Source organism: Lepisosteus oculatus, chromosome 19, assembly GCF_040954835.1.
Source record: "Lepisosteus oculatus isolate fLepOcu1 chromosome 19, fLepOcu1.hap2, whole genome shotgun sequence".
In the NCBI taxonomy this organism is placed as follows: Eukaryota; Metazoa; Chordata; class Actinopteri; order Semionotiformes; family Lepisosteidae; genus Lepisosteus; species Lepisosteus oculatus.
In genome coordinates this window covers 10,220,794-10,247,065 of record NC_090714.1, presented here as the reverse complement: position 1 = coordinate 10,247,065, position 26,272 = coordinate 10,220,794, and the positions used below count along the sequence as shown (strand labels likewise).

Here is a 26,272-nt window from a genome sequence, read left to right as displayed (position 1 = left end):
AACATTGACACAGTCTGGGTCAAAGTAACAGTTTTAATAAACCAAAAGCTCTGGAGTATAAAAATTCCTGAATTAAATCCATGAATTTCACAGTTATTGCCTATTTCTTCACAGTTCAACAGCTTCGAGCAGCTCTGCATCAACTTCACAAATGAGAAACTGCAACAGTTTTTCAATCACCATATGTTCGTGCTGGAGCAGGAAGAGTACAAGAAGGAAGGAATCGACTGGGTCTTCATAGACTTTGGTCTGGACCTGCAAGCCTGCATTGAGCTGCTGGAGAAGGTGAGATAAGGGAGGAATGATTATATGCCTTTACATACACCGTGTTTCAGTAATTTGAGCTGTGTGGGTTGAAGTGTTTTGAGTTCATAGTCTCATTGTCCTTTTGCAGCCCATGGGGATCTTCTCAATCCTAGAGGAGCAGTGTGTGTTCCCCAAGGCCACTGATGCTACCTTTAAGGCTGCCCTGTATGACAATCATCTGGGCAAGTCCAACAACTTCTTAAAGCCTAAAGGAGGGAAGAAAGGCCCAGAAGCTCACTTTGAGCTGGTCCACTATGCTGGCACTGTGAGTTTGTAAACCTCAAAATGAAATCTGATTAAGTTTGTGTCACCATTTCATTTTGGATTATAGCCATTACATCAGTTTTGATGTCTTTCCTTTCAAATGTCAGAATTAACTGATCTTTCTCCCTTTACTTCATTGTTAAGGTTGGGTACAATATCACAGGCTGGCTTGAGAAGAACAAGGATCCACTGAACGAGACTGTGGTGGGCCTGTTCCAGAAGTCATCTATGAACCTTCTGGCTGCTCTCTTCAAGGAGGAGGAGCAACCTGGAGGGGCCAAGAAGCAGAAGAAGGGCTCATCCTTTCAGACTGTTTCTGCTTTCTACAGGGTATTCAGCCATCTCTGTGCTCCAAACCTTTTGATACAAGAGCTGGTCCAGGCTCCCGTGAAGGGTAGTTCAGGGCCCTATGCAGATGGTATAATCCGGAAGTAAGTGGAGAAGAACAAAAGGGAGACTACGAGGATCAGGGTGTATTGACAGACAGGGGGGCATGACGGTGATCCGGTGCTCGGGAGGTGTGGCACAGGCAAACAAGTCCAAACAGTCCAAGGGGGAAATCCAGGGCACAGGAACCACCAGAGACAGATGAGGTTAAAATCAGGAAATGGGATCTGGAACAGGGAGTTAAAAAACAAGATAACGAGGCCATTCGCTTCAAGCCCCGGTCTCAGGACGCCGTGATGAAGCCTATGCCGTTGGGTCTCTCCTGGACCTGCTGGTAGACGGGCGTCCAGGCGTCCATTTTCCAATGCTGAGCCAGGAATAGTGGGAGGGCCAGGCTTAAATAATGACAGACTAAACAGGGGTCAGGTGCCAGAAATAAACTAAAATAGGAAAGGGTCGAACCGCCCTTAAGAGGAGGGATGACGAACGCGACACCTTTCCTGTTCTGATATTCTACAAATGATAAAGACATAGAATCTTTTTTAATTCACCCCATAGGGGATCAGACTTTGGCAAAGCACATATGTTAACTTAAAAAAGCAAAGTAGGTTCTGTCTACTCCCAGCACTGTTTTGTTTTATGATAATTTGGTTCCAAGTGACATTACAAAATGCATGTTTTTGGTATTAGGGGAAGTTCAATAAGTCTTTACTATTTTTCATCTCTTTTTACAAACAGGAGCAGCTGAACAAGCTGATGACCACGCTGCGCAGTACTGCCCCTCACTTTGTCCGCTGCATTGTACCTAATGAGTTCAAGCAGTCAGGTAAGATACAGCACAGCTTAACACAGTGCAGATCTTCAACATGAAAGGATACCTCTGAGTATCATAGGGTTCATACATTGAGCAATCTTGTACATTCACTTTTATACGCCAGAATGAATACTTTAAAGTGTAAATGAGTCAAAAATATGTGTTCAATAATCAAAATGTATGAGGATCATTATTTTCATAACTCACAGACAATGTGTGTAAAAATAAGAAAGGAATCTTAGGACATTTGGCAAGTTTATTTTCACACCATGTTCCTCTGAAATATCTGAAAGCTCTGTGCAGGGATGCTACCTGACCATGTCCCTGTCTTCACCCAGGGGTTTGTGATGCCTTCCTGATTCTGCACCAGCTGGCCTGTAACGGTGTGCTGGAGGGAATCCGCATCTGCAGAAAGGGCTTCCCCAACAGGCTGCAGTACCCGGAGTTCAAGCAGAGGTCATTCTTGCAGTCATTGTGTATTTCTTACTGGGGCTGGTGTTTGCTGAATCCATTGTAACAGAACAGTTCCTTCCAGACCCTATGTGGACGAAACAATCTGGGGTTGAGTGAGAAACATGGGGGAAAAAGCCATGCAGGAAACGGGGATCAAAACAGGGGGTGTGTCCTTGGTGTGCTGGTGTTCGGGGAAGGTGTGGCCGAGGCAAACAATCCGGGAAAAAATCCAAGGGGAATCCAAATGAAAGCAAAAGTCCAAAACCGGGCGGTCAATCCAAAACAAACTAGATAAAAACTGGAACCGGGTCGGAATCAGCAGGGGGGGGGGGGGACGGGAACAGAGAATAAAACCTAAACGGGATCAGGCGGTTCCAGGTCCCGGACTCGCATGATACGGAGATCAGATGCAGAGCCCGGATTAACGTCAGCGCCTGGCTTTTAAGGAGGACTGGGAACAGGCTGAAACAGGGGACAGGTGCACAAAATCAAGTCCGAAATGAAAGCCCGGAGCCCTTAAGGGGGAGGGACTACAGTCGTGACATCCATGTATTGCTGTGCAATTTCTTTTCATTACCCTGATTTTGTCATGATCTTTGTCAGTCAATTAACAAGATAAATCCACTGCGACTAGGTATAAACATTCATGTTTTCTCCCTGCAGCCATCTAGATGTGTAAGCTAGTGTAGGTTCTCTTCACTATGCAGTAAATTAAGCAAGTAAATGAGTGCTTACTATGCCTTAGGTATAATGTAGAAAACAGGAAAGTTACATGTTGTGTATATCAGTATCTTACCTTATTTATTTACTATACAATAACCACTCAAGTATGATAATTTCCTGAAACCTTTAACTTTCTTTGTCTTTGATTTGCTGTGTGTTTCTATTAATGTAACTATTGGTCTTGTGTGCATATTTTACTGTTACAGGTATTATATTCTGAACCCCAATATCATCCCTAAGGGATTTGTGGACAACAAGAAAGCCTCAGAGCTAATCCTGGGCTCCCTGGGCCTGGATGACATGGAGTACAGGATTGGGCATACTAAGGTGAGACTGGACATCACAGAATGAACACAGGGAGAAAATGTCTTCAGAAGTTCTACATATCATAAAAGGACATCAAATCAGCCACCTGCACATAATCAAGTCTTTAGATACTTGCATCTCAAGGAATACAATTTTACATGATTAGTTTTTGTTGTTCTCTTGTCTCTTAGCAAAGTGTCTAATAGTGAAGCCTGTGTATTGAACTCTGATAATACACTTCTAGAGATAATACTCTATTTTTGCAATGCATTTAATATATATATATAATTCAATCATTTTCAAATTGTTTTTGCTTGTTTTCTTTATAACTTTATAAATATCATAAGATTGGTATCCTTGAAACTAGAGGTCACAAGGTCAGAGTGTCCAATATAGTTTGCTTATTAATTGAAAACATGACTATTTCACCTCTAAAATGACAGATAAATTTATCCGTCGCTCAAATTTACCAATCAGAAAACAAATTTAATGTTATATTGAATCCTTTGTCATCAATTCATTAAATCATTTCTACTTATGATTTCCCCTCTAATGTGAAAGGTGTTCTTCCGTGCTGGAGTCTTGGCCAAGCTTGAGGACATGAGAGACGAGCGACTGGCGAAGATTATGACCATGCTTCAGGCCCGACTACGTGGTGTCCTCATGAGAATTGAGTTCAAGAAGATGCTTGACAGAAGGTCAGTGGTGACAGTATTCCCTGGCATGAGTATTTAATGCACAGTTAGGATTCAAGATTGAAATTCAAAGAAATGTTGTGATTGACCATATGAAACTGACTGTATCTTGAAACCATTTTTAGGGTTGAGCTTTCTTTCACAGACACACGAGGAGATACAGCAACAGAATTAGATGAGGGATAGAGCCTTCTTTCTGTATTGTCTACACTACCAATTCAGCTCATTTTGCACATTCCATGTTGGTAGTTTTAAACCTACCAAGAAGTAGACTTACGTATTATAACTGAGTAGCAGAGATAAACATTTCCAAAACGTTGATTTCTCAGAGGACAAGAAGACAGCATAAATGACTTCACGCTAAAAGGTGTTTTGCTCCAATAAACAATTTACAACACCATTTCAATCTCCAAGCTTACTTTTTTCACACTTGCATTTTCTTTTTCTGCAATTCCATTGATAAAATTCCTAAAATTAGGAATTATTTCTGGCCTCAAATTAAAAGCTTTGGCAATGACGCTGAGATCCTGTGTGTGTATACACCCAAGTGAACTTTCTTGAAGGATTTCGATATTTCTTCCTGTTGTAGAATTGCTCTGATCGCCATCCAGCGTAACGTGCGCAAATTCCTGCAGCTCCGCTACTGGGGATGGTGGAAGCTCTACAACAAAGTAAGTGGAGGGAGTCTAGGACTCAGCCGCCTTCTGTAGTGTCAGTGTGGGACAGAACCCCTCCAGCTTCCCTCTTTCTGATGTCCTGCCCTTCAGGTGAAGCCTCTGCTGAATGTGGCACGGCAGGAGGATGAGATGAAGGCCAAGGAGGAAGAGCTGCGCAGTGCAATGGAGAAGACCCAGGAGATGGTCAACAGGATCAAGGAGCTGGAAGAGAAGTTGGCCACCCTCTCCCAGGAGAAGAATGACCTTTCGTTGACTCTGATAGCGGTGCGTCCTGCTCCACAAAGAGCCATTTGGCACAAATGGTCTTGAAGATGCCAAGTTATCCAACAATCTAGCCATTTCTTAAAATCCCTGTGGTACTGGACTATGACTAATTCACCTCAATTTGAACATTCAACACTTATCTGTACACCCTGTTTTCAATTTGTTATGAAATTCTAAATACAAGTTTATATGCACCTGTGTGTAACTATTACTTTTGTAACTTGTTCGAACACATCTAACAAATTGGTTATGCAAGATGTACCTTTTCTAAATCCACTTTGAATGTTCGCTGAACCTTTACTTTAGTTCTAATATTTTTTTCTAATACTTCACAGGTAATAGAAGTTGTATGTACTGTATTACTCTACCTGCCAGACCTATTTGTCTAAAGTCATAATTATTGGCCAATAAAATACTGTGTTAGGTGTGTAGTTGTTCACAGCAGCTTTTCTCACGCATTTCCAAGGCTTTATTCCTAACCCTTCCTGTTTTAACTCTCTCAGGATCACAAATTCTATATATATGCTGTGTATGTTATGAACAGATAATCAGTTTCCTCTCTGTGAACATTAGAAAATAAATGGTAATTGGAATAATAGTTCACTCTGGGGTTTTTAAGTCCTCCGCTGTCAAAGCTTAACTCTTGCCCATGTCTCATTCTCTCTACATCCCCTGCCTGCAGGAACAAGAGACACTGGCAGACGCAGAAGAGCGTTGCACCCAACTGATGAAGTCGAAGATCAGTATGGAGAGCCAGATCCAGGAGATGAAGGAGCAGCTGGAAGAAGAAGAGAGTACAGCCAGTAGCCTTGGGGCCCATAAGCGCAAGCTGGAGGGAGAGCTCAATGACCTCAAGAGGGACCTGGAGGGGCTTGAGTCCACTCTTGCCAAGACTGAGAAAGAGAAACAGGTAAGATCACCTTCAGGAAGGGCCATCTCTCTCTTAGACTGAGCAGAGAAACGGTTTGGATTGTTTCTCTTTAATTTGGACAGGGAGGACAGGGAGGTTCAGTCTGTGGGGGATCAGTAAAAACAGGAGAATCAAATATTTGTCCCCATCCTCAGAAAATGAACTACATTTCAAAACATCTTAAAAGGGGTCATAATAAATTATTCCATAATTCCAAGAGTAGTACAATTAGTATTAATTAAGGCACAATTTAATATTTACCTGACAATTATAATGTTAAAAAGGTTTGTTCAAAAGACTAAGACAAATATGATCATTTAAAAACATCACATAACAAATACAAACACCACACAGAAAATTATGACATAGTTTTAAGATGATTATGTGTCATATGTTCTAAAACACAAATATATTATGCATAAAAATACTTATAATTTTGTAATACAATATTGTAAGGGACAGAAAAATAAGGGAGGTTTTTTATTTCTAGTATGGTAAAAATAAATGTGGGAATAAAAAAAAACAGGAGGGAAACTGTAGCCAATATATATTACCAGTTCTTCACCCCAAATGAGGGGCAACAAAACATCCCCAAAACATCAACATTTTGTATACAGTCATGGCAATTCCACACCTGAAATGCTGAGTAACAGAACACTATTGCAATCATGTGTACTCACTGTGGATAAATAGTATTCCATAATTCTGAATTGTGTATCCATTGAGGATGATTCTCATCTTGTTCTTTCCCAGGCTCTGGACCACAAAGTGCGCACCCTTACTGGAGACCTGGGCCAAAGAGATGACAGTATAGCCAAACTCCAGAAGGAAAAGAGAGCTCTCGAGGAGCTGCATCAGGTGAGGCCTGCTTCAGTGTCATAAAACAGCTTCCTGTCTGACAGAAAACAAGACTGAACCTGTACTGAAAAACACAAAACAATAAATATATTTTTGGGTGCCTCCTGGAAAGCTTAATACATGAAATTAAACTACATTTGTTAGCATACACCCATGCTAAAAATCACACAAAATTAAATAAAAATATTGAATATATGAATATATATTCCTGATATAATATAAATCCTGATATATAGAAAGTAGTTGCATACAACGTTTACATTCCCCCCAAAATTCATACTGTCAGTTTAATACAGTAAGTAAAAACAGACATAGGCTTGTTCTTGTTTGCATATAACGATGGTATCTGGATTTTGTTTCCAGAAAACTCTGGATGATCTCCAGGCAGAGGAGGACAAGGTGAACCACCTCACTAAGAGCAACAGCAAACTCAACACCCAGATCCATGAGGTGAGTGAGTTACCAGCAGAGATGGAAAATGAACAGTCAATGCAGCAGATACTGTGGTGTTCCCAGAAGAAAATAGCTGAATGTTCGTATGATGAGACTACCTCTCCTTGATCTTTCAGCTGGAAGACAACTGGGAACAGGAGAAAAAGATCCGTGCTGAGGTGGAGAAAGCACGACGGAAAGCTGAGGGGGATCTGAAAATGACCATTGAAAACCTGAACGAGATGGAGAGAGCCAAGCTCGACCTTGAAGAGGCTGTCAAAAAGTAAGAATGTCACCAGGCTGAGTCACCAGGAGTCATGGAATAACTAGGGGAGCAAATATCTCAAAATGAAGTACAGTATTGCTGAGCTCAAGAATTACAATAAATTATTGTAACATAATTACATTTTTGTGCTATTGAGGTCAACTTAATAAAGTATTTGCAGTCAATAATTTACTTACAATAGGTTATTATAGGAAGAAGTAAGTAATACTTATTATATTATTATAATTATAAGTATAATTATATAATTATTAATATAATATTATTATATAAGTATATACTTATTTTAATAGGTTATAACAACCTATTATAACCTACATGTGACTTGAGTGTTCTGTATGCAACTGGGTATTTTATTGTTTGTCTCATAGGAGGGATTTTGAGATCAACCACTTGAACTCAAAATGGGAGGACGAGCAGTCTCTCAACTCTACTTTGCAGAGGAAGTTCAAAGAGCACCAGGTACTAAGAAACGCATGCAGTCTCGTTACAAGGCAGACAGGAATATTGACACTTGCTTCCAGTTACTAGTTACAACCTTGAAATGAAATCCTTACTTTCTGCTTCTTATGACTTGTACCTGTTTTGTTTGCAGGCTCGTATTGAGGAGTTAGAAGAGGAGCTTGAAGCTGAGAGAGCCATGAGAGCCAAGGTATCTCCATCAAGAGCTCATTGCTGCTGTTCAGAAGTCTGTTGTCATTCCTGAGGTAGTGATTCTTGAAACCATCTTCCTTCCTTTATTGAAACAGGTAGAGAAGCAACGTTCTGACTTGTCTCGTGACCTGGAGGACATCAGTGACAGGCTGGAGGAAGCAGGGGGTGCTACAGTTGCTCAGGTGAATCAGTAAATCCTTTTAGAAATTATGTCCCTCCTCAAGTTGCTCCGGGTGAGTAACAGTGTTGAGAATTGACATCTGCAACATGATGAGGATAGTTACACAGGTTTAACCTTTTAAGACATAGCTAAGTCATTGCTATTATTTGTGATACTAACTGGAGGATTTCTGGTCAATGATCCCCAGATTGAGCAGAACAGGAAGAGGGAAGGAGAGCTGCTTAAGCTTCGCCGGGAGCTGGAGGAGGCAGCTCTGCAGTCTGAAGCCACAGCCTCCGCTCTGCGCAAGAAACATGCCGACTCCATGGCAGAGCTTTCTGAGCATGTGGAGAACCTGCAAAGGGTGAAGGCCAAGCTGGAGAAGGACAAGCAGGTCATGAAGGCTGAGATCGATGACCTCAGTGCCAATGTGGAGACTATCCAGAAGGCCAAGGTAAAGAAGGTTGAGTTTAGAGCTCTGTAGGTTTCAAATGAGAGGAAGCCCATCTGGCCTGTATGGTAGCTAGTATCTTATTGATCCAAGAATCTCTTTCCATCATTTCTCAATAGGCACTATTTTACATCTGATTGAATGTTTGTTTTGTCGATGTCTGTTCATAACAGTTGTAGTAAAGATGTTTATGTGAAGGACCTTTTCTCACATTCAAACATTTGTACTGAGACCTAATGTTTTGTATCAAAATCTAAAATTGCCAAGTGGTACTCACAGGACATTAGAGAGAGTCAGCAGCAACTGTTTCTCTGTGCAGCTGAACGGAGAAGCCCTTGTTCGCAAACTGGAGGACAGTCTGGCAGAAGCCAATGCCAGACTGACAGAGATGGAGAGGAACCAAACGGAGCTGAATGCCTTCAAAACCAGGATCTCTTGTGAGAAATCTTGTACATTTTATTGTGCCCCCTCTCCATTGACAAATTCATAATACAAGAAATTGGCGAATAAAGTGATCTTACTCCAGGCCTGTTGTCCACATATCTAGATAGCGGATATACAGAATTGCTACAAAACAGGGATAGGGAGGGTTTTAGTTGTTAAAAGAAGTTAAATTATAGTGAAATATTTTTTCTAACAATAGAGAACCATGTACTGGAGATGGGTTGGAGATGGGTCGATACATCTTCTTCCACCCCTCTTGTTACAGTATATAGGTGGGCGTCATTTTACCAATTCACTTCGGATCTCTCTTTATGAAGTATAATACATGGAGACATGAGCTGCAAGTATGGTTATCATTGCTGACCAATACAAATGTCAGAGATATGTTTTTCAATCATCCTGGTCCTGCTCTCTCCTGCTGTGCAGCTGAGAACAGCGAACTGAGCCGGGAACTGGAGGAGACGCAGAGCAGGTTGAACCAGGTCCTGCGTGTAAAGACCACCCTGACCTCCCAGACCGACGAACTGAAGAGGCAGGTGGATGAGGAGTCCAAGGTGAGCTGTCACTGTGAATTGGCCTTCAAACTATACATGGAACTTAAGGATTCTTGACTTGAAAATATTCTATTCTATTATCTAGAGAAGTACCGAATTGCGCCCTTCTCCTCTCTCCCCAGTCTCGCAGCGCCGCAGTGGTTGGTCTGGCCAACGCCCGCCATGATCTGGACCTGATGAAGGAGCAGTTGGAGGAGGAGCAGGAGAGCAAAGCAGAGATGCAGCGGCTCATCTCCAAACTGAACTCTGAGGTCACGACCTGGAGGACCAAGTATGAGACTGATGCTATCCAGAAGACAGAGGAGCTAGAGGAGACCAAGTGAGTTGTTCCTTAATCCAGAGATGAGACAGGCATCTGCTCTGAGTCAAGGGATTTTATGCATATTACATTTCACTATTGTTGGATATTTACAGAAGCAAATTTCTACTAGTTGGAATTTCTGATATAACATAATGTGTCTCCAGTAAGACATATTTGAGGTGTAATTTGAAAGTTACTGTTTACAATAAGGAAAATAACTATGAATAACTTTGATTCACACATGAATCATCCACCCATAACATTTAAAATAACTATGTATAATATTTATATTTCAACTGTTTTCTTGTAAAGCCAAGGGACAATTGAGTTATTAAACAGTATATACAACAGTTAAAGCCCAAAAGCAGAACCCCTTTAAGGCCGATTTCACTCTACAATGATTTGTATGAAACACAGCTGACCTTGATGTTTACAGTGAATTCACTTATGATGGAGTAAAGGAAACACCCAAACAGTAGTGGGTTTCAGGAACAGGTTTCTAGCCACTTGGTTGAGACCCAAACTCTGAGCACCCAACACATCAAGTTCCCTTTGGGATAAAAAAAAGTCTTATCTTTAACAAACATCTGGATAAAATTTTATATTCACTTAGACACTTAACTAACGAAGAGGCAGGACAGGCCGAATGAGCCCCCTCTCGTTTGCAGACCTTTCTTATGTTCTAACTGGTATAAATCCCAGCTGGCCGTGATGTTCTTTGCTCAGGCGCAAGCTGGCAGCTCGGCTCCAGGAAGCAGAGGAGGCGGCAGAGGCAGCGCAGGCCCGAGCGGCCAGCCTGGAGAAGGCCAAGCAGAGACTGCAGGGAGAGGTGGAGGACCTCACCATCGAACTGGAGAAGGTGCTAGACACTCACTCACGGATACGTTAGTGGAAAGAAAAAATGTAGACATAAACCATTCAATCATAACATGTCCCTGTTTTTCACTGTAGTCCAATGCCGCAGTTGCTGCCCTGGACAAGAAACAGCGCACCTTCGACAAGATGATTGCTGAGTGGAGCCAGAAGTGTGAGGAGCTGCAGCTGGAGCTGGACAACTCCCAGAAGGAGTGCCGCTCCTACATGACTGAGGTCTTCAAAATGAAGACGGCTTATGAAGAGTCACTGGATCACCTGGAGACTGTCAAAAAGGAGAACAAGACCTTGCATGGCAAGCACACTAAAATTAGAGAAGATCTGAAAATTAATTCTGCTATGCTTATTTATGAAGTACATGGAGATTTTTATCTGGGTCACACACTCGGTATATATAAATTATTAAGGATCATAAACATGTAAGGAACTTGAATATCTTGCATGGTGAGCATAAGATTTACTACATCTGCACTTAGACGTAATATCACATATGCTGCTTATGAACACAGCAAGGTTTTCTTAAGCAAACCATACAGGGTAAAGTGTAAGACACACAGTGCATGAAATTTTCTCAGATCAATTTAGGTCTAGAGGAATAAACAAAATCACACATTTTGGCAGTTGAATAACAGGATGCTCCTATTTAACCTACAGAGGAGATTAAAGACCTCGTGGAGCAGCTGACTGAGGGTGGGAGGAGTGTCCATGAGCTGCAGAAGATCAAGAAAAAGCTGGAGATTGAGAAAGATGAGTTGCAGGTGGCTTTGGAAGAGGCTGAAGCTTCTCTAGAGGTAATGAGGTCTCTCTAGAGAAAAAGGCTAGAAACATACACAGTGGCAGTTTGTTTTTTACAAGATCCCACTACATTTTATTAGAACTGGCTAAAAACTATAAAATTAAATCAATAAATTATTTAGTAACCAAGTACATTTTGGAAGGATAGTTCATTTTGAGTATACAAAGGTTTATTGGACATTATGAATGTATGAAAGCCAGAGGGTACAATGCTTTTTGATTGTCTTATAACTTTAGAGGATCGCTAATTTGTAACATTGGTCTCCAGGTTGAGGAGAGTAAGGTGGTTCGTATCCAGTTGGAGCTGGCTCAGGTGAAGGCTGATATTGACCGAAGAATCCATGAGAAGGAAGAAGAGTTCGAAGTTACTAGGTAAGGTGTTTCACCAGAATTCCTAAAATGTTCCTTGGGGAAAGAGTATCAATTTAACTATATCCTCCTCTAAAAAAACTTTTATGAGCTTTGAGAGAGCCAGGTTTATCTGGTGGCAAGTGCTGAATTGTATGCAGATAGCAAAGTAAAAAATTAACTGCACATAGAAATTGAATATGGGCTTGGTCCTCTGTTCTCAATTATTGATTATTTCACATTTGTATGAATCACACAATCACATCACACAAGAATTTTTAAGTCCTTTTCATTATGAAGGAAAAAAGGTTAATGATTTTACCAACAGAGGATCCAGTAAGTAGTACTGTTTCCTATCTGTAATGTCTAAAATTTTCAATGGGTTTTCCAGGAAGAACCACCAGCGTGCCATTGAGTCCCTGCAGGCCAGCCTGGAAGCTGAGGCCAAAGGTCGGGCTGAGGCTCTGCGCCTGAAGAAGAAGATGGAGATGGACCTGAATGAGATGGAAATCCAGTTGGATCACGCCAACAAGAACAACAGTGAGCTGGTCAAAACGCTGAAGAAGATGCAGCAGCAGATCAAGGTAGGAATCTGTAAAAAACACCCTAACTCATCTCAGAGACAGTCCATTTCAATTCACTTTATTCTGAGCTTTACAGCTTGTAGTTTTCATCTTGATGTGTCCATAGGTGTGCATCTATACATTTCTTTGTGATGGTTTCTGTTATAAAAGACAAGGAGATATGTTTATATTTTCTTATTTATTTGGAGGATGATTCCTCAAGTCCCACAATATTTAGAATAATAAAAATCAGATGTTAACAGTATAGAAGAGCTTCAGTTTATTCCCACAGCAGTAGGCCAGACTGTGGTGATGGTGAAATCTCTGACCTCACCTGACCTGACCTGCTGCAACCTTCCCCCTCTCCCTTCCAGGACATGCAAATGCAGATGGATGAGGACGCTCGCCAGCACGAGGAGCTGAGAGAGCAGTACAACCTGCAGGAGCGGCGGCTCAGCCTTCTTCAGACCGAGCTGGAGGAGGTGCGCAGCGGCCTGGAAGCCTCCGAGCGCTCCCGCAAACTCATTGAGCAGGAGCTGGTTGAGACCACCGAGAGATACAATGAGCTCAATGTGCAGGTAATCACTGCTAATGAAGCCTTGGATGGGAGAGAATTGTACAAATAACATCTTAACCTTACACACAGGTGAATCTATTAATGTACATATCTACCTCTGGATACTAATCACTGCTCTCTGTATAAATTAGTCTTAACACAAGCCTGGATAAGTAGCAGTATGCATTTCTTGCCGTAAGAATATTATTAATAATTGTACTTCCTCAAAGTGTAATTTTCTTTACATTTCCTCAGTTGTGGATTCAATGGATTAAATGCAGTACCATAGCATTCTACTATAGGAGACCTGCCATTAGCATTGTTCTTAATATTGTTTGAAGCAGGACTTTTTCTACAAGGAATGTGTTTTTCTAATATAATGTACTTTTAATATAGTTTTATGTATATTGGTATATTTTAAAGCTAATTTTGGGCTTTAGAATGTTAAAAGAATACACAAGAGAAGCTTAAGAGAATACATAAGAAGAACAAGAAGAGTTCCTGCTTTAAAAAGTCTCTCTCTCCTACAGAGCCAGAGCCTGATTATCATAAAACGTAAACTTGAGGCTGACTTTCAGCACATTACCAATGAGAATGAGGAGCTACTGAGTCAATTCCGTGCGGCTGATGAAAGAGCTAAGAAAGCTGTCACTGATGTAAGCCTCTTATTCCATCGCTATGCATATTTCTTTGTAAAAATGTAAATACATTTTAATGTAACTGTATTTGTTGGCAATATGGCCAAATGCATGGCTGTAATATCAATAATGATTTTTAGTGTTTTAATATATGCTTCACTTTTTCATGCATATTCTTAGGTCTTACATTTTTAATTTCTCAAACCAGATGTTGTGTTCTCCCTCATTTATGTTGATACTGTAGGTAATTTAGCCTAGTATTTATTTTTACATTTAATTTCAAATGCAAAGTAACACTTTTTGTTTGATCAATGTCTGATTTATGTTGAGAAAAGAACAACTGAATTTCCTAGTTTCCTAGTTCCTAGTGTCTGATCAGCTAGGTGTCAGTCTTGAATATATACTGTACAGAGCTGTACTTGTTCTAGGCCACACGCATGGCAGAGGAACTGCGCCAGGAGCAGGATCACTGCATGCACCTGGAGAAGATCAAGAAGACCAACGAGATCACTATCAAGGACCTGCAGTTCAAGATAGAGGAGGCTGAGCAGCTCGCCCTGAAAGCAGGCAAACGCACAATCCAGAAGCTGGAGACCAGGGTAAGCAAATCAATTTGTACATGAAAAGATATCTTTTTTTGTTGATTTGTAGCATGTGCTTTCAAAGGTAAGGTGTGGCATAGAAAGGTTATAACCCTCAAAGGCACAATATTCTACCATTTCCTTTAACAATTTTAGCATGAAAAACTTTTATCTATTATACATATATTGACTTGAACCTCAGTTTCTCCAAAGACAAGTCCAAGACTATGCAGAAGGGGGTCTCCTGCCATCAGACAACAAGGAAAAGGTTTTTTTAGGCCACAAACTATATAGCCAGAGTCGAATGGCTCCAAGGGGGTGTTGAGTTAGGGTCTGTAAACCACTACAGTTAACCATATAATCCTACAGACCCCACAGGCTGATCAGAAGAAATGTGAGACCACAGTGTTGCTTGTTCTGTATTGATACATTTGACATGCAAGACCTTTAATGTAGCAGGTGCTTTTCACTCATTGAGGAGAGAATGCAGGAAGTTGTGAACTGTGGAGATATCACAGAAGATAAGTTCCATATTCTGTGCACCAGAACAAGAGGAGTCTCCACTCCTGCAGGCATACTGATGCCTGAATGGTGCAGACCACAGTATCTGACAGCCCTAGATCTGAGAGTCTATGTTGATCCAGGGTGAGAGACAGGGTTCACATTTCTAATAATTGTTCTGTTGTTTTAATTAAAGTGGTTCAGAATAGCTTTGAATTATCTTGGCGAGAACCCAATGTCAAGGTCTAATCATAAATTGTGCTCTGCATACTTCTCCAAGACCTGTGTTGTAGAAGGAAAGCATGCACATGGCTTCAATCGGTCTTTATCCATTTGGTACAGATAAAGGACCTGGAAACTGAACTGGATTCAGAGCAGAAGCGCCACGTGGAGACAGTGAAGAATCTGTGCAAGAATGAACGTCGCCTCAAGGAGCTGGTCTTCCAAACAGAGGAGGACCACAAGACCAACCAGCGCATGCAGGAGCTGGTGGAGAAGCTGCAGAACAAGCTGAAGTCTTACAAGAGGCAGATTGAAGAGGCTGTGAGTATCTGACCAAGGAGGCAGGATCTCAGGCCTCTACAAAACTCACACTGCAAAACTGGTATCACAGAACTTAAAAATCCCATCACCCTTACCATTCTTATTCCTGCCTCAAACACTGAAGCAGTGAAGTATTATGGATCTGAGGAGTCCTGTATTTTTAAAAAAGGAAGTACTGTATGTAATCAAATAAGTCATTGTAATAATCCAGTTATACAATAATAATCCAGTAATTACAACAGAACAGTAAGTATTTAAATACATGTACACATGTTAAAGGTTGTCTCTTTTAATAGAATTATATACTCTAAAGCCAAAATCAGTATACTGTATATTTAAAAGATGGAGTTTGGTGCAGTTGTCTGTAGGTGGTTCTGCAGTAGGTGACTGCTGTTTCTCTGCTGCAGGAAGAACAAGCAAACCAGAGCCTGTCCAAGTACAGGAAGACTGTCCATGAGCTGGATGATGCAGAGGAGAGAGCAGGCATGGCGGAGTCGGCCCTGAACAAGCTGCGCACCAGGAACCGTGCCTCTGTGGGCAAGGGCATCACCTCTGTGGAGATCATCCAGGTGTCCAAGTCCTCCTCCTCCAAGAGTGTCTCCGAGGAGTAGGCTCCTGTCCACGCTGGCTGGCAGGTAAGAGCACTTGATAGGATTTATTTTTACTTCTAAGCTCTTTTGCTGGCTTTTCTCTTTGGTCTGTTATTTACTTTAATAATTATTTATCATAATTAAAAGCCTCAGAAGTCTACCATATAAGAAAAAGAGGTAAACACAATTAAATTAACTATCCACTTATCAGTGGATAGAAAAAACTGGATCTTAATCTTAAAAGTTGAATTTATCGTAAGAATTGAAGACAAGTGGTTAAAAATATTCTCCATTGCCTTGAATTTAGCTGCACTGTGCTGTATTCAATAGTTCACAGTTTAAATATTTTTTCTTGTTAACTACTGTACAAAGCTAAATGGAATAAATTAAATGTGTTCATATTTTCTGAATTTGGTACTTTTAAAGCAGTAACAATGATTAATATTGGGCAATTTTCAAAAACAAGTCATACATTTACATTTTTGTTAAATTAATTTGTGTTATGGACTATTTGATACTCCAAACAGTTCGGGGGGAAAAAATATCTCAGTAAACCAAGGGATGGGTGTATTTGTAAACCAATTAGCAAACTGTAAACTTAAGTGCAAGTTATTTTGGTTTAAGGATTAGTGGTCAGTATCACCTATAAACTTTACTAGAATGTGAAGTTACCACCCTCTAGTCCTTCTGAGAAAGGGTGGAGAAAATAAATAATATAAAATATACAGATACTAATGTAATATACAACCACCCTAACAAACAGTAAACCAATATCACTTGTCAAGTTTAAGGATTTACAGTCTGTCAGTGGGTGAGCGTCAACTCACTATGCTGTTTGTGAATTAGCTAATACAGAGTAGCTAGGACTGTAGTTGTGGCTCCATGCACCTTCTGTGGTGTTCCAGAAGGGTCTTGTAATTTAATTGTATTAACCAGATGACAATAAAATCATTCAATAGTATTCTGCATCGGTAGTAAGGGGGTTTCTCTACAGGGCGTCTGCACCTGGTCCATGAGTTGGAGACTGGGTTGTACGCGTTTATATCAAAATAAGGCTGAAACTCGTTCTATGGGTTGGACTACGCATTTACATCCGTTCTGTCAGTTTTCCCTCTCTTTCAATAGTGAAAATGGCGATTGGTGGTATATTGGTGAGTTTGATTACGATGTCTTAGGCAATCAGTCTTGTTCAGAGGGGTTGAACAATGTTAGCCGTTACTATTAGCCAGACAGGAAAATCCTTTGTACGGCATTTCAAAGAGACAAACTACCAACGGTATGCCTGGCTAACAGCCAGCCCTTGATTGAAAAAGTTCTTCTGTTAGGATTACCTGCTTTTCAGCTGTGATTATGGGGCATGAAATCAGAAGGGTTTCGATAATTTGAGCTGTTCGACAAAGGCGACTAAATTACACTGGGGCACTTGGAAACGCTTATAAAAAGGAAATGAGTTCGATGCAACAGGATTGATCTTGCACTGGATGAGCAGAGGAAAACTGATTTTGACATGTACAATGCTATAGTTCGAAGAAACAGGGACACTCTCAAGAGCCATGGTATTTTTTCAAGTCCATGATGTCACTAACAATAAAACCACTGCTGCAATCTCAGAGAAGATTTAGATATTTTGGGGGAATGTGACTATAAAGCTAATTAGCTGCCCAGAGCGGCTTCTTTTCAAAATCCCCTAAGTAAGTCACCTGCTGGATGAGATCTGTGAAGAAATGAAGACTATCCTGTCTGGCCCCAGCACAATGGAACTTCACATGGGGACTCGTCTGCACTGTTCCTTTTGAGATTCTCCAAAACAAAAGCCGGGACGTCTAATTTCTGTGGTGCGATGAAGAATGAGAGGATAATCTCCTTTCCTATGAGGAATCTGAGAGAGAGACCAGTGTGTCTGGCTGGAGAAGGAATCCCAAAGAAGACATGTGCAGACACTACCACAGCCGCACAGTGATCACAGACTATTCTAATGCAAATCAAGTGTTTCCTTTTTTGCTTATTGGATCCTCAACATTTCAACTCCTACAGGATGTTCCCTGGCATTGGGGAGATGCCCGAGATAATGGTGATGTACTCTATGGCAGATTGTGCAGGGAAGAGCCCAGGTGACCTTCTTCTTCTCCTTCAGATGAAGGAACTTACTAAGAGCCTGTCCTTGCTCTACTCCCTGACATACCTGGTTGACTGGTCAACTGCCTCCATTGAGCAGAGCTTCTCTGCTCTGAAAAGAATAAAGACTTATGTGAGAAACTTGACAGGACAAACCAGGTTGTCAATTTTGGCACTCTTTGTGATCGAAGGGGATCTTCTCATCCAACTCAAGAGAAAAGACACATTTTACAATCAAGTGATTGAGCATTTCATTGTTAAGGAGAGGAGAATGGACTTCATTTTTAAGTAACCCAGATCTGGTGAGTGTTATGGTTTATTATCAAATGTTGCCTGATGTTATGAAATAGAATGCTTATAAGGGTGATCTTTTGTTTAGCAATGTAGGCTATTTAATTGTTATTGTTTATAGGAATGAACCTTGAAGTTCTACTAGTTGGCAGCAGGATGTGTTAGAAAGAAATGTGAGTGCTTCAATTTGGGTTGAAGATTGTTTCAAATTTATTTTGTGCCGATGTTGCTACCAGCTGATAAAATAATGTTGATTTCTGGACTTAAGGTTGACTGGCTGCCTGCCTGTGGCTTATTTTGCATACATAGCTCAAGGAATACACAAGTGAAACATTTGTAAAGCACCACAGTTGTTGTATTTGATTTGGCTGTTGTCTCTTGTGGCATTGTTTTGTCCTGCCCTGTTGTGGTTTTCCGTTTGGCACAGTGAGTAAATGGCCACATAAAGTGTGTGTGTACGGGCATGTGTCCGCTATAAAGTACTCCCCTTTTCTTGAATCACGCAACCTCCCCAGAAGGGGAGTATTTTTCCACCAACAGTCCCGGAGGGGTTTGGACCCGCGTAAGGCATTTTTTTTCTTTTTGCCTGTCCCGTCACATAACTTCACCGGACCAGGCACACCATTTTTTTCAAATACTAAGTTTTTATTTTGTTTTGGCCTTACGCACCCCGTTAAACAGGGTCAGTCCAGTCTGGTCACCACTGTGCTTCTTTTTCCCAGACAGGACCTCGTTAAATAGGCAAAGCCCAGCCTATAGGTCGCGATGCACAGCGTTACACCTTTCTTTTGCTTTTTGTATCATTTTTCACCCTTTTTGTGTTATTTTTGGTCCCTGGTAACCTCACACGTTGACTTTTTACCAGTGCTCACCGTGGCTCCTCTCACTCCCACATTGTCACAACTATTATTACACAAAAACACAACCCTGTTAAACCCAATCTGTGGCATCATCAACCAGGATCACTGTGATTTAAAAGGGCATCGAATAGAATTTCTGCAAGACTGATATAGTAACTTCACCAAAGGAACCTGTTTTATGTGTTGGCCTTTTAGGCTCATTACAATGCATGAACTGAAACCTAGCTGATCACCACAATTGCAACTAACACACGGACTAAACAAATGCGGTTTGGTTGGCTAAATCTGACCAGTGGGCTATGCGCTGGACATCTCTGGTCTAGAAGATGTAAAGAATGCTTCAACATACATTTCCTTTTTCACATACTTACCAATAATAAAGATCCCTGTGGTACTCCTCTAATTACATTACTGCAATCAGAGCATTCACTTCTTATTTATACTCAATGTATTCTGTCCATTTTAAATTTCAAACATATGTATTACCTTGAATAGATTCAAATGGGGATGGGGAGCTGTGTCAGTGTGCACGTTTGAAAGAATAAGTCATGTTTATTTTCTCTGTGATATTAAGAGGTTGCTTTCTGAGAAAGTAATTATCTTGGCTCAAAACCTAAACCTAATTACAGTAGGCACAGCTGCACTGAATATGTCTTTACCACTCAGAGGGAGTGGAATTCCAAGAGAGAAAAAGGAGCCACCAGGATACATATTATGTCGAATTTGCCACTCCTCTAGACTAAGAAGTTAAATAAACTTGTTTTAAGCTAAAAAGCTTCAGTCTAGGCTCACCAGGCTGCTGCCTAGAATGAAAGAGTGAGTTCCATGGGAGAGTTCTAGTGGAGGACTGGGCTGATTACAGGCTTCTAGGAACTGGTAAAGGAGTTTTGAGAAACATTAAGGTTAGACTGTATTTCCATGGACAATGTGAATTAAATGTGGTGCTGAGGAACAGTATTGGCTTAATGTTGGGAGGTGGAGCAGGGACTCCAAGTAGCAGGGCATCACTTTGCTAGGTAGCAGTATATATTTTTTCTTCACAACTGAGAGACAGGAATTAACATGGCACAAGTTAAGGTTCACAAACAGTTCCTACCTGGACGATCTGTAATCTGGGTTTGACCACTGTAACCACTAAAACTGTTTTCTAGCCAGTTACAGTCTAATACGGTAACAGTCTCGTTACGGTTCCCTTCAATTTTGCCTACAGTATATCAAAGTAATTGTAGGGAATAGAGGAGGTATATTTTGTTTTATCTTTTATAAATAACTCAAAACATCTGTCATTTAAAGACACTTTATATTTTATATATATATTGTATTGTTGTAAAAATCTTTGGTGTTGCATAAATGTTTAAATACTGTACATTTGGCTGGCATGTGATTTACTCTTAAGTTAGAACAGCAATTTTAGGTTTATTTTTCTTCATCTTTCCAATGTCACCTGCGCAGCAATTCTCTTGATTTTCAAGCATAAAAGCATAAAAGGGGGGCAGTCTTTTAGACTGATCAGAATCTACCCTAAACAGCATTTCTACAGATCTATTTCTGAATCCCTGATTAAATGATTTAATTTAACCTTTTTTCCCTTTCCTTTACTATTTTTCAAAAGCAGCATTTAAACTTTGTGTATCCTACAATTTCTTCTAACTTTTACCAGTTTTGCCTTAAATTGGAGACTCAGGCATGCTTTTCACATTAATCTATATCCACATCACTAAATATGAAATATCCAAAATCTATGTACTTTGTTGTTCTATGAACATACTTGAATAAATATGACACGTTTCTTCTGATTCTCATGATATTCATAATAACTCTTGTCTTACTTAGAGATTTTCTTTATTATTATCAAAATATATTATATCTTTTGGTAGGAATGTACTGTAAATAAAAGAATGAAATATTTCACCCATAACACTAATGGCAGCCTTGCTAGAGCATAATTAATGAACTCTGCAAATCCAAGAGAAACATGAGCATTCTGGAATGTTAACAAAACTTTTCCAGTGCACAACTGATGTTCTAATCTATTTTCTTAATCTTTTCAGGGTGACATGCACAACTACCCACTCCCTTTCCCATGTGGACTGTTCCCAAGCAAAAAGCAAGACAGCTAGAAGACACTCCAAGTCTTATAAAGACTTGTGGAAGAATCCAGTTTACTGAAGTTTTGTCTTGTCCTGCTTGTTGTGTAGACTTGTGTCATAATGATGGGATTGGATTGGGAAATGCTGCACTTTCATATCAAGGATGGAAAGTGCACCACTGTATATCACCCTGCTACTGAATGTGCATGAATGCACTGTTTCAAAGTCTTAAAAGTAAATGTCTTAAAGCATAGTTCTAATAAAGCAAAGCAATGAGCAAAGCAAAGCATTGTGTTTTTGAGCCTTAATTGCAAGCTAACAGAGATGAAACTTTCTTTCCACAGTGATTTTGTTTGAAGTCCATTTCCTCCAAGGGCATTTTTTACAGCAGTTGTTGTTGCTACTAATTTGCCTCTGATACTCTTTTAAACAAAATGAATTTACATTTTGTTTGCCTTATGATCATTATGATCATCAGAGTAGTTACAGAGGAACCAGAAAAGTAAAGACAGAAAGGTTAACTGTATTTAATTTATTTTAGAGGAATAGCACAGCTGTTTCTCGTCTCCAAAATACAGCTCAAAAGTTTAATCAAATGCCAATTACAATGAAAAGAGATGATGATTATAAAGGAACAGTATATTTGGTGTTAACGTGCCAGGCTGTGGAAATGATGGCACTGATCCAAGATCAGAACTCCGCTCACTTATCAGAGATGAACCAGGGAAAAAATGCTGCAATGGTGAAACTATGGTGGAGGAAGGTGTGCCAGAATGCCCACTGTGCCATGTGTAACCAAGGGGCATTTATGTATATGGAAACACAGTTGGGAAATTAGAATTTGAACTCCTCCCAAACTTATGTTAAATACCATTTCAGAATCTCACTCAAACTCCAAAAAGGACAAAACAAGCCACTGAATATAAAGGCATTGTGTACTTAATACTTTAGTGATAACTCGCATGGCTAATGACCAGTGCTGTTGCAACCCACAAAAAATATCCAAAATACCAAAGCAAATTTCAAACATGGAGCTAAGAGTGAATTGATTCAGCTGCAAATTTTCGCAGAAAGGGATATCAGCTTCTTTTGCAGATGAAAGTTTTGGGAGAGCGAAGAGTTGAGAGCCAACACCAGTTGGACACCAATCAAGGAGGGGTTAAGGGGTGGTAGAAACCATTTACCATAGCAACCAGAGCCATGCTGGCACCGGAGACAGCAAGGACTATAAATTAGGAGGCCCAGATTTAGTGCACATTGACACCGGGTGCTGGCACCCATAGGGCAGAGTGTATGTCAGCAACAGGGTGGGCTCCTGCAGAGGCAGTGAAAAGAAGGAATGTATAAAGGTAAAGAAACAAAAACAACAAAGATATCCTGGAGCCACAGGTGCAGTGAGTTGTGCAACCAGAAATAAAACTTAAGGGGGATAGAAAGCAAAGCAAAGGGAGGCTGCAGGAAAGGAGAGAAAGAGGAAGCAGCCATGGTTGTTTGGGTGTCCCAGGAAGTGGTGACTTCAGGAGAACTTGAAGAAGCAGGATAATTCATAGCAGGTACAGGGAAGAGGAGAGGTTGAGGTTCGATAGCTGCTAGAGCCAGGCTGCACTTGGAATAAGCAAACAATGGTCAGATCTCTGAGTCTGGCAGTGCTAGGAAGGGTGATGAGCACAAGAGGATGATAAGGCAGGATCCAAGCAATTAGTGCAGGACAGCACAGAAGTAATAAAGCTAAACTCTAGCAATGCACAGTGCAAGAGAGCCATCCATCACTGAGTAGAGTAAACATCAAGTGTTAAGAAAAGATTCATGCAGATTTGTGGACAGCCAGTGAGCGTTTACATAGTATGTAAGAGAGTAGAAAGCATAATTATTAATTGACCTTCTGAACAGCTGGTAAATAACACCATGTCTGGTAAAAAAATAAATATAAAAGGGTATAGAAACAATGAAAAGGTCAGTCAGAAATGGTGATAGACTCAAGTGCTTACTCCAACAAAAAAATTTATGTAGATTTTCCAATCAAAGATAATAGATTTCCAGAGTTAAATGAAGAATTATATTTCACTCCATAAATTTAATCATGTTTTTAAATGTTTTGTAAGTTTTTGAGTGTTTACATTTTTATATTTTATTACAATTAATAAGGCTACATAGATATTAATTTAAAAAAATAACCAATAATTTAAGTCTAAAGAGATAATTATTCAAGTGTTGTTACTTTAGAAGGATTAATAGGTGTATCTTGAATATAGTACATACCCTAATGAACGCAATGTTAGATGTAAAGCATTGGTAAATTGCTGTCTTTTGAGGTAATGTAACTTTTGTAATATACATATTTAAACATTTGTGATACTCTATTTGTCCTATTAATAAAAATTTTAACATGAAAATAATACCCTGGAGGTTTAGGGCATATACAGGTCCTATTTTAAGAACCTATTAAAAATCATGAATTGAGATACAGGTTTTCTGCTACACAGTTTTAATTAAATTGAGATTTATTTAATAATTACATTTAAAAAATTGGAGGAATGCTAAACTGAAACTGTGAACTGTTTCTATTATAATGTCTGGGGGGATATTGTTTTTCAGCCTGAATCTCGCTTCTACAACGAAGTAACTAATTTTACATGTGTCTGTGATAGAAATAGAAAAAATCTGAGAATCGCCTCTTGAATCGTAAAAGGTAACACATCAAAAAATGCTATTGATGATTTGAGAGGCATAAAAGGAATGTTTTTTCAAAGCACACACAGGTAGCAACACACACTACATTGTATTTAGGAAACACTGTATTATAGAAAACCTATAAAGCACAGCGAGCGACTTAAGACCAATTCTAGAAGTCCCGAATATTTGCAATGTGCACAATAAAGTGGCCAGTAAGCACGATCGTTCAGATGCCACAGGCTAAACAAAGACACATAGAAGCACAAGTGCAGTAAAAACAGGTGCAATAAAAATAAACAAAGCCACATTTTTAGGGAAGTGCATGGGCAATTACGATGAATAAAATAAATTGTACTCCACTGGAAACAAGCTTCACACAACGCGAAAGACAACACAATGGAAGACAGTTTCATACAAAGCAAATGTGTTTAACGTAACAAACTATTGCAAAAATAAATGAAAAATATAATGTCATACCTCATGATCATCTTCTGTTGAATACAGTGTTGCGCAAGCAGTAAGATTCTGAAATTCCTTCTGTTTTGAACAGTTGTGTGCTACACCTATTACACCGATATAACTCGTGGATTTGACTGGTCTAAGAAATATAGTTTTGTATACACATTATATAGTTTAATTTATATGTTATGAATTCTTTATGTATTCTGAACCGCCAAATTCGTGATGCCATATTTTGTACTGTATATACTGTATTTACTGTATCTGTTGGTTGCAAACGTTTAAGTTTGATCGCAATGTCGCCGAATTCCTTTACAAAATACCCAGGTACATCTTCCTTTTTTGTGCGTTTATATTTTCTATTGAATAACGCAGAAAGTGGCAGAAGTGTTTCTTCTCCTGGACTTTCGTCTGTTTCAAGAATGATAGTCGAACATAATGCTCATAACGAATTATACACAATAAAAAAGAAAATGCATCTTCAGAAAAATGAGCATTTCCAAATTAAGTGTTTGTTATCCAATTTGAAAATAATGCATTACATTTATTTTTTATCATCATAAAAGTACAATAAAAGATCTAAAAAACATTTCAGCAGAATTTGTCATTTCACGTTGAAACAAGTTTGTAAAACCTAGAGATTAAAATCGAGTAATGTTAATCATGTACAGTAGCTGAAATCGCATTTACAGTATACAGAAGAAAAGGTCGTGGTACTGTACATCGAATGAAGACACCGCCAGTGATATTTCAGCGTTGACTTATCCAGCTGCGAGTTTTTTGTTCATTCGAAAACCTAAAATATTTTATTTCGCAAATACATAAACGTTATTTTTTTAAAAACGAGTCATGCGCGTATACATCTACGTGTAAAAAGCCGCATTTTAAACGCTGTTCTCCTGCCCAAGTAGTAGTATCACAATATAAGGCTTTACATAACGACGTCTACTGTGTGTTCACTCAATCAACGCCTGGCACTTGATAGTTTTAACAGCGGCAGCCTAGAAAAACATCCTCCCTTTGGGCGCTGAAATTTCATACCCTAGATCTATTAAGGAGCCAATTTTAGCAGTTCCACAGCTCGGCACTAATTAAGATGTAGAGGGTGCGGACATTTTTAATGCTTCTCATTCTAAGAAGTGGATTCAAGAACGTTTACAATGGCATTATATTCATTCATTTAATAATACTTTTGCTAGTTACCCGTATAGTATACACTTGACAATAACCCACAGCTTTATAAGATGCTTATGTGCGTAGGTTATCCCCCTTTTTAATTTGAAGATGCCTTAGTTCAATCAATGCGGTAATGTTTTAGCCTGCAGTAATACAAATATGTTCCAAATGAAGTCTTTCGAGTTTTAAAGCACAATAGTGATGTAAACTTGAAAGGACTTATGGTAAATTTATTCCTCTGCATCTTGTTTTAGCACACCAGAATATGTTGGTAATTCTCACTGTCTCCTCAGGGAGGCCTGTGGCATCCTCCTCCAGGGAAAGAGAGAAACAGCTGAGAATGAGACTTGAGCTCCTGTCTCATCCACAAAGCGTGAACCGAGCAGCTAAGACATCTAAATGATTATTTGATTTATAACATTAAGTGTCAAACAGGCACCGTTTATTCTGTGGAAAACACAATTTTATGGTTTCAAAGCACACAAAATGTTATACTTCATTAGGATATTCACACTTTCCAAAGGTGCTGAAAGCTTGGAAAAGGCTATTTAAAATATATTACAAGCATATCATTGGCTGTAATAAGTGGCCAATTAAACAATTTGTGATGAACAATTTAAGAACCATGACAACAATTATGATATAGAGAGGTTACTGACATAGATTGCAGTGTATATGACTATA

The 26,272-nt window shown here is 39.7% G+C and overlaps 1 protein-coding gene across 2 annotated transcripts in view; it reads left to right on the top strand.

Moving 5' to 3' along the window:
- Positions 1-21,566, top strand: part of LOC102695483 (myosin-16) — a 31,622-nt gene extending 10,056 nt beyond the window's left edge. For both annotated transcript variants that reach the window (XM_069180700.1, XM_069180701.1), the window contains exons 13-43: positions 115-285; positions 395-571; positions 715-900; positions 1,696-1,783; positions 2,110-2,227; positions 3,154-3,274; positions 3,815-3,951; positions 4,538-4,619; positions 4,716-4,889; positions 5,572-5,799; positions 6,553-6,657; positions 7,021-7,107; positions 7,227-7,372; positions 7,744-7,834; positions 7,968-8,024; positions 8,122-8,208; positions 8,395-8,640; positions 8,957-9,074; positions 9,508-9,635; positions 9,758-9,954; positions 10,663-10,795; positions 10,888-11,104; positions 11,464-11,600; positions 11,873-11,976; positions 12,344-12,536; positions 12,890-13,093; positions 13,602-13,727; positions 14,138-14,308; positions 15,134-15,334; positions 15,742-15,969; positions 21,242-21,566. In XM_069180700.1, the coding sequence (XP_069036801.1) occupies positions 115-285; positions 395-571; positions 715-900; positions 1,696-1,783; positions 2,110-2,227; positions 3,154-3,274; positions 3,815-3,951; positions 4,538-4,619; positions 4,716-4,889; positions 5,572-5,799; positions 6,553-6,657; positions 7,021-7,107; positions 7,227-7,372; positions 7,744-7,834; positions 7,968-8,024; positions 8,122-8,208; positions 8,395-8,640; positions 8,957-9,074; positions 9,508-9,635; positions 9,758-9,954; positions 10,663-10,795; positions 10,888-11,104; positions 11,464-11,600; positions 11,873-11,976; positions 12,344-12,536; positions 12,890-13,093; positions 13,602-13,727; positions 14,138-14,308; positions 15,134-15,334; positions 15,742-15,945 (4,434 nt within the window). In that variant the 3' untranslated portion in view covers positions 15,946-15,969; positions 21,242-21,566. The remainder of the gene's footprint in view (positions 1-114; positions 286-394; positions 572-714; positions 901-1,695; positions 1,784-2,109; positions 2,228-3,153; positions 3,275-3,814; positions 3,952-4,537; positions 4,620-4,715; positions 4,890-5,571; positions 5,800-6,552; positions 6,658-7,020; positions 7,108-7,226; positions 7,373-7,743; positions 7,835-7,967; positions 8,025-8,121; positions 8,209-8,394; positions 8,641-8,956; positions 9,075-9,507; positions 9,636-9,757; positions 9,955-10,662; positions 10,796-10,887; positions 11,105-11,463; positions 11,601-11,872; positions 11,977-12,343; positions 12,537-12,889; positions 13,094-13,601; positions 13,728-14,137; positions 14,309-15,133; positions 15,335-15,741; positions 15,970-21,241) is intronic.
- The last annotated feature ends 4,706 nt before the right edge of the window (positions 21,567-26,272 follow it).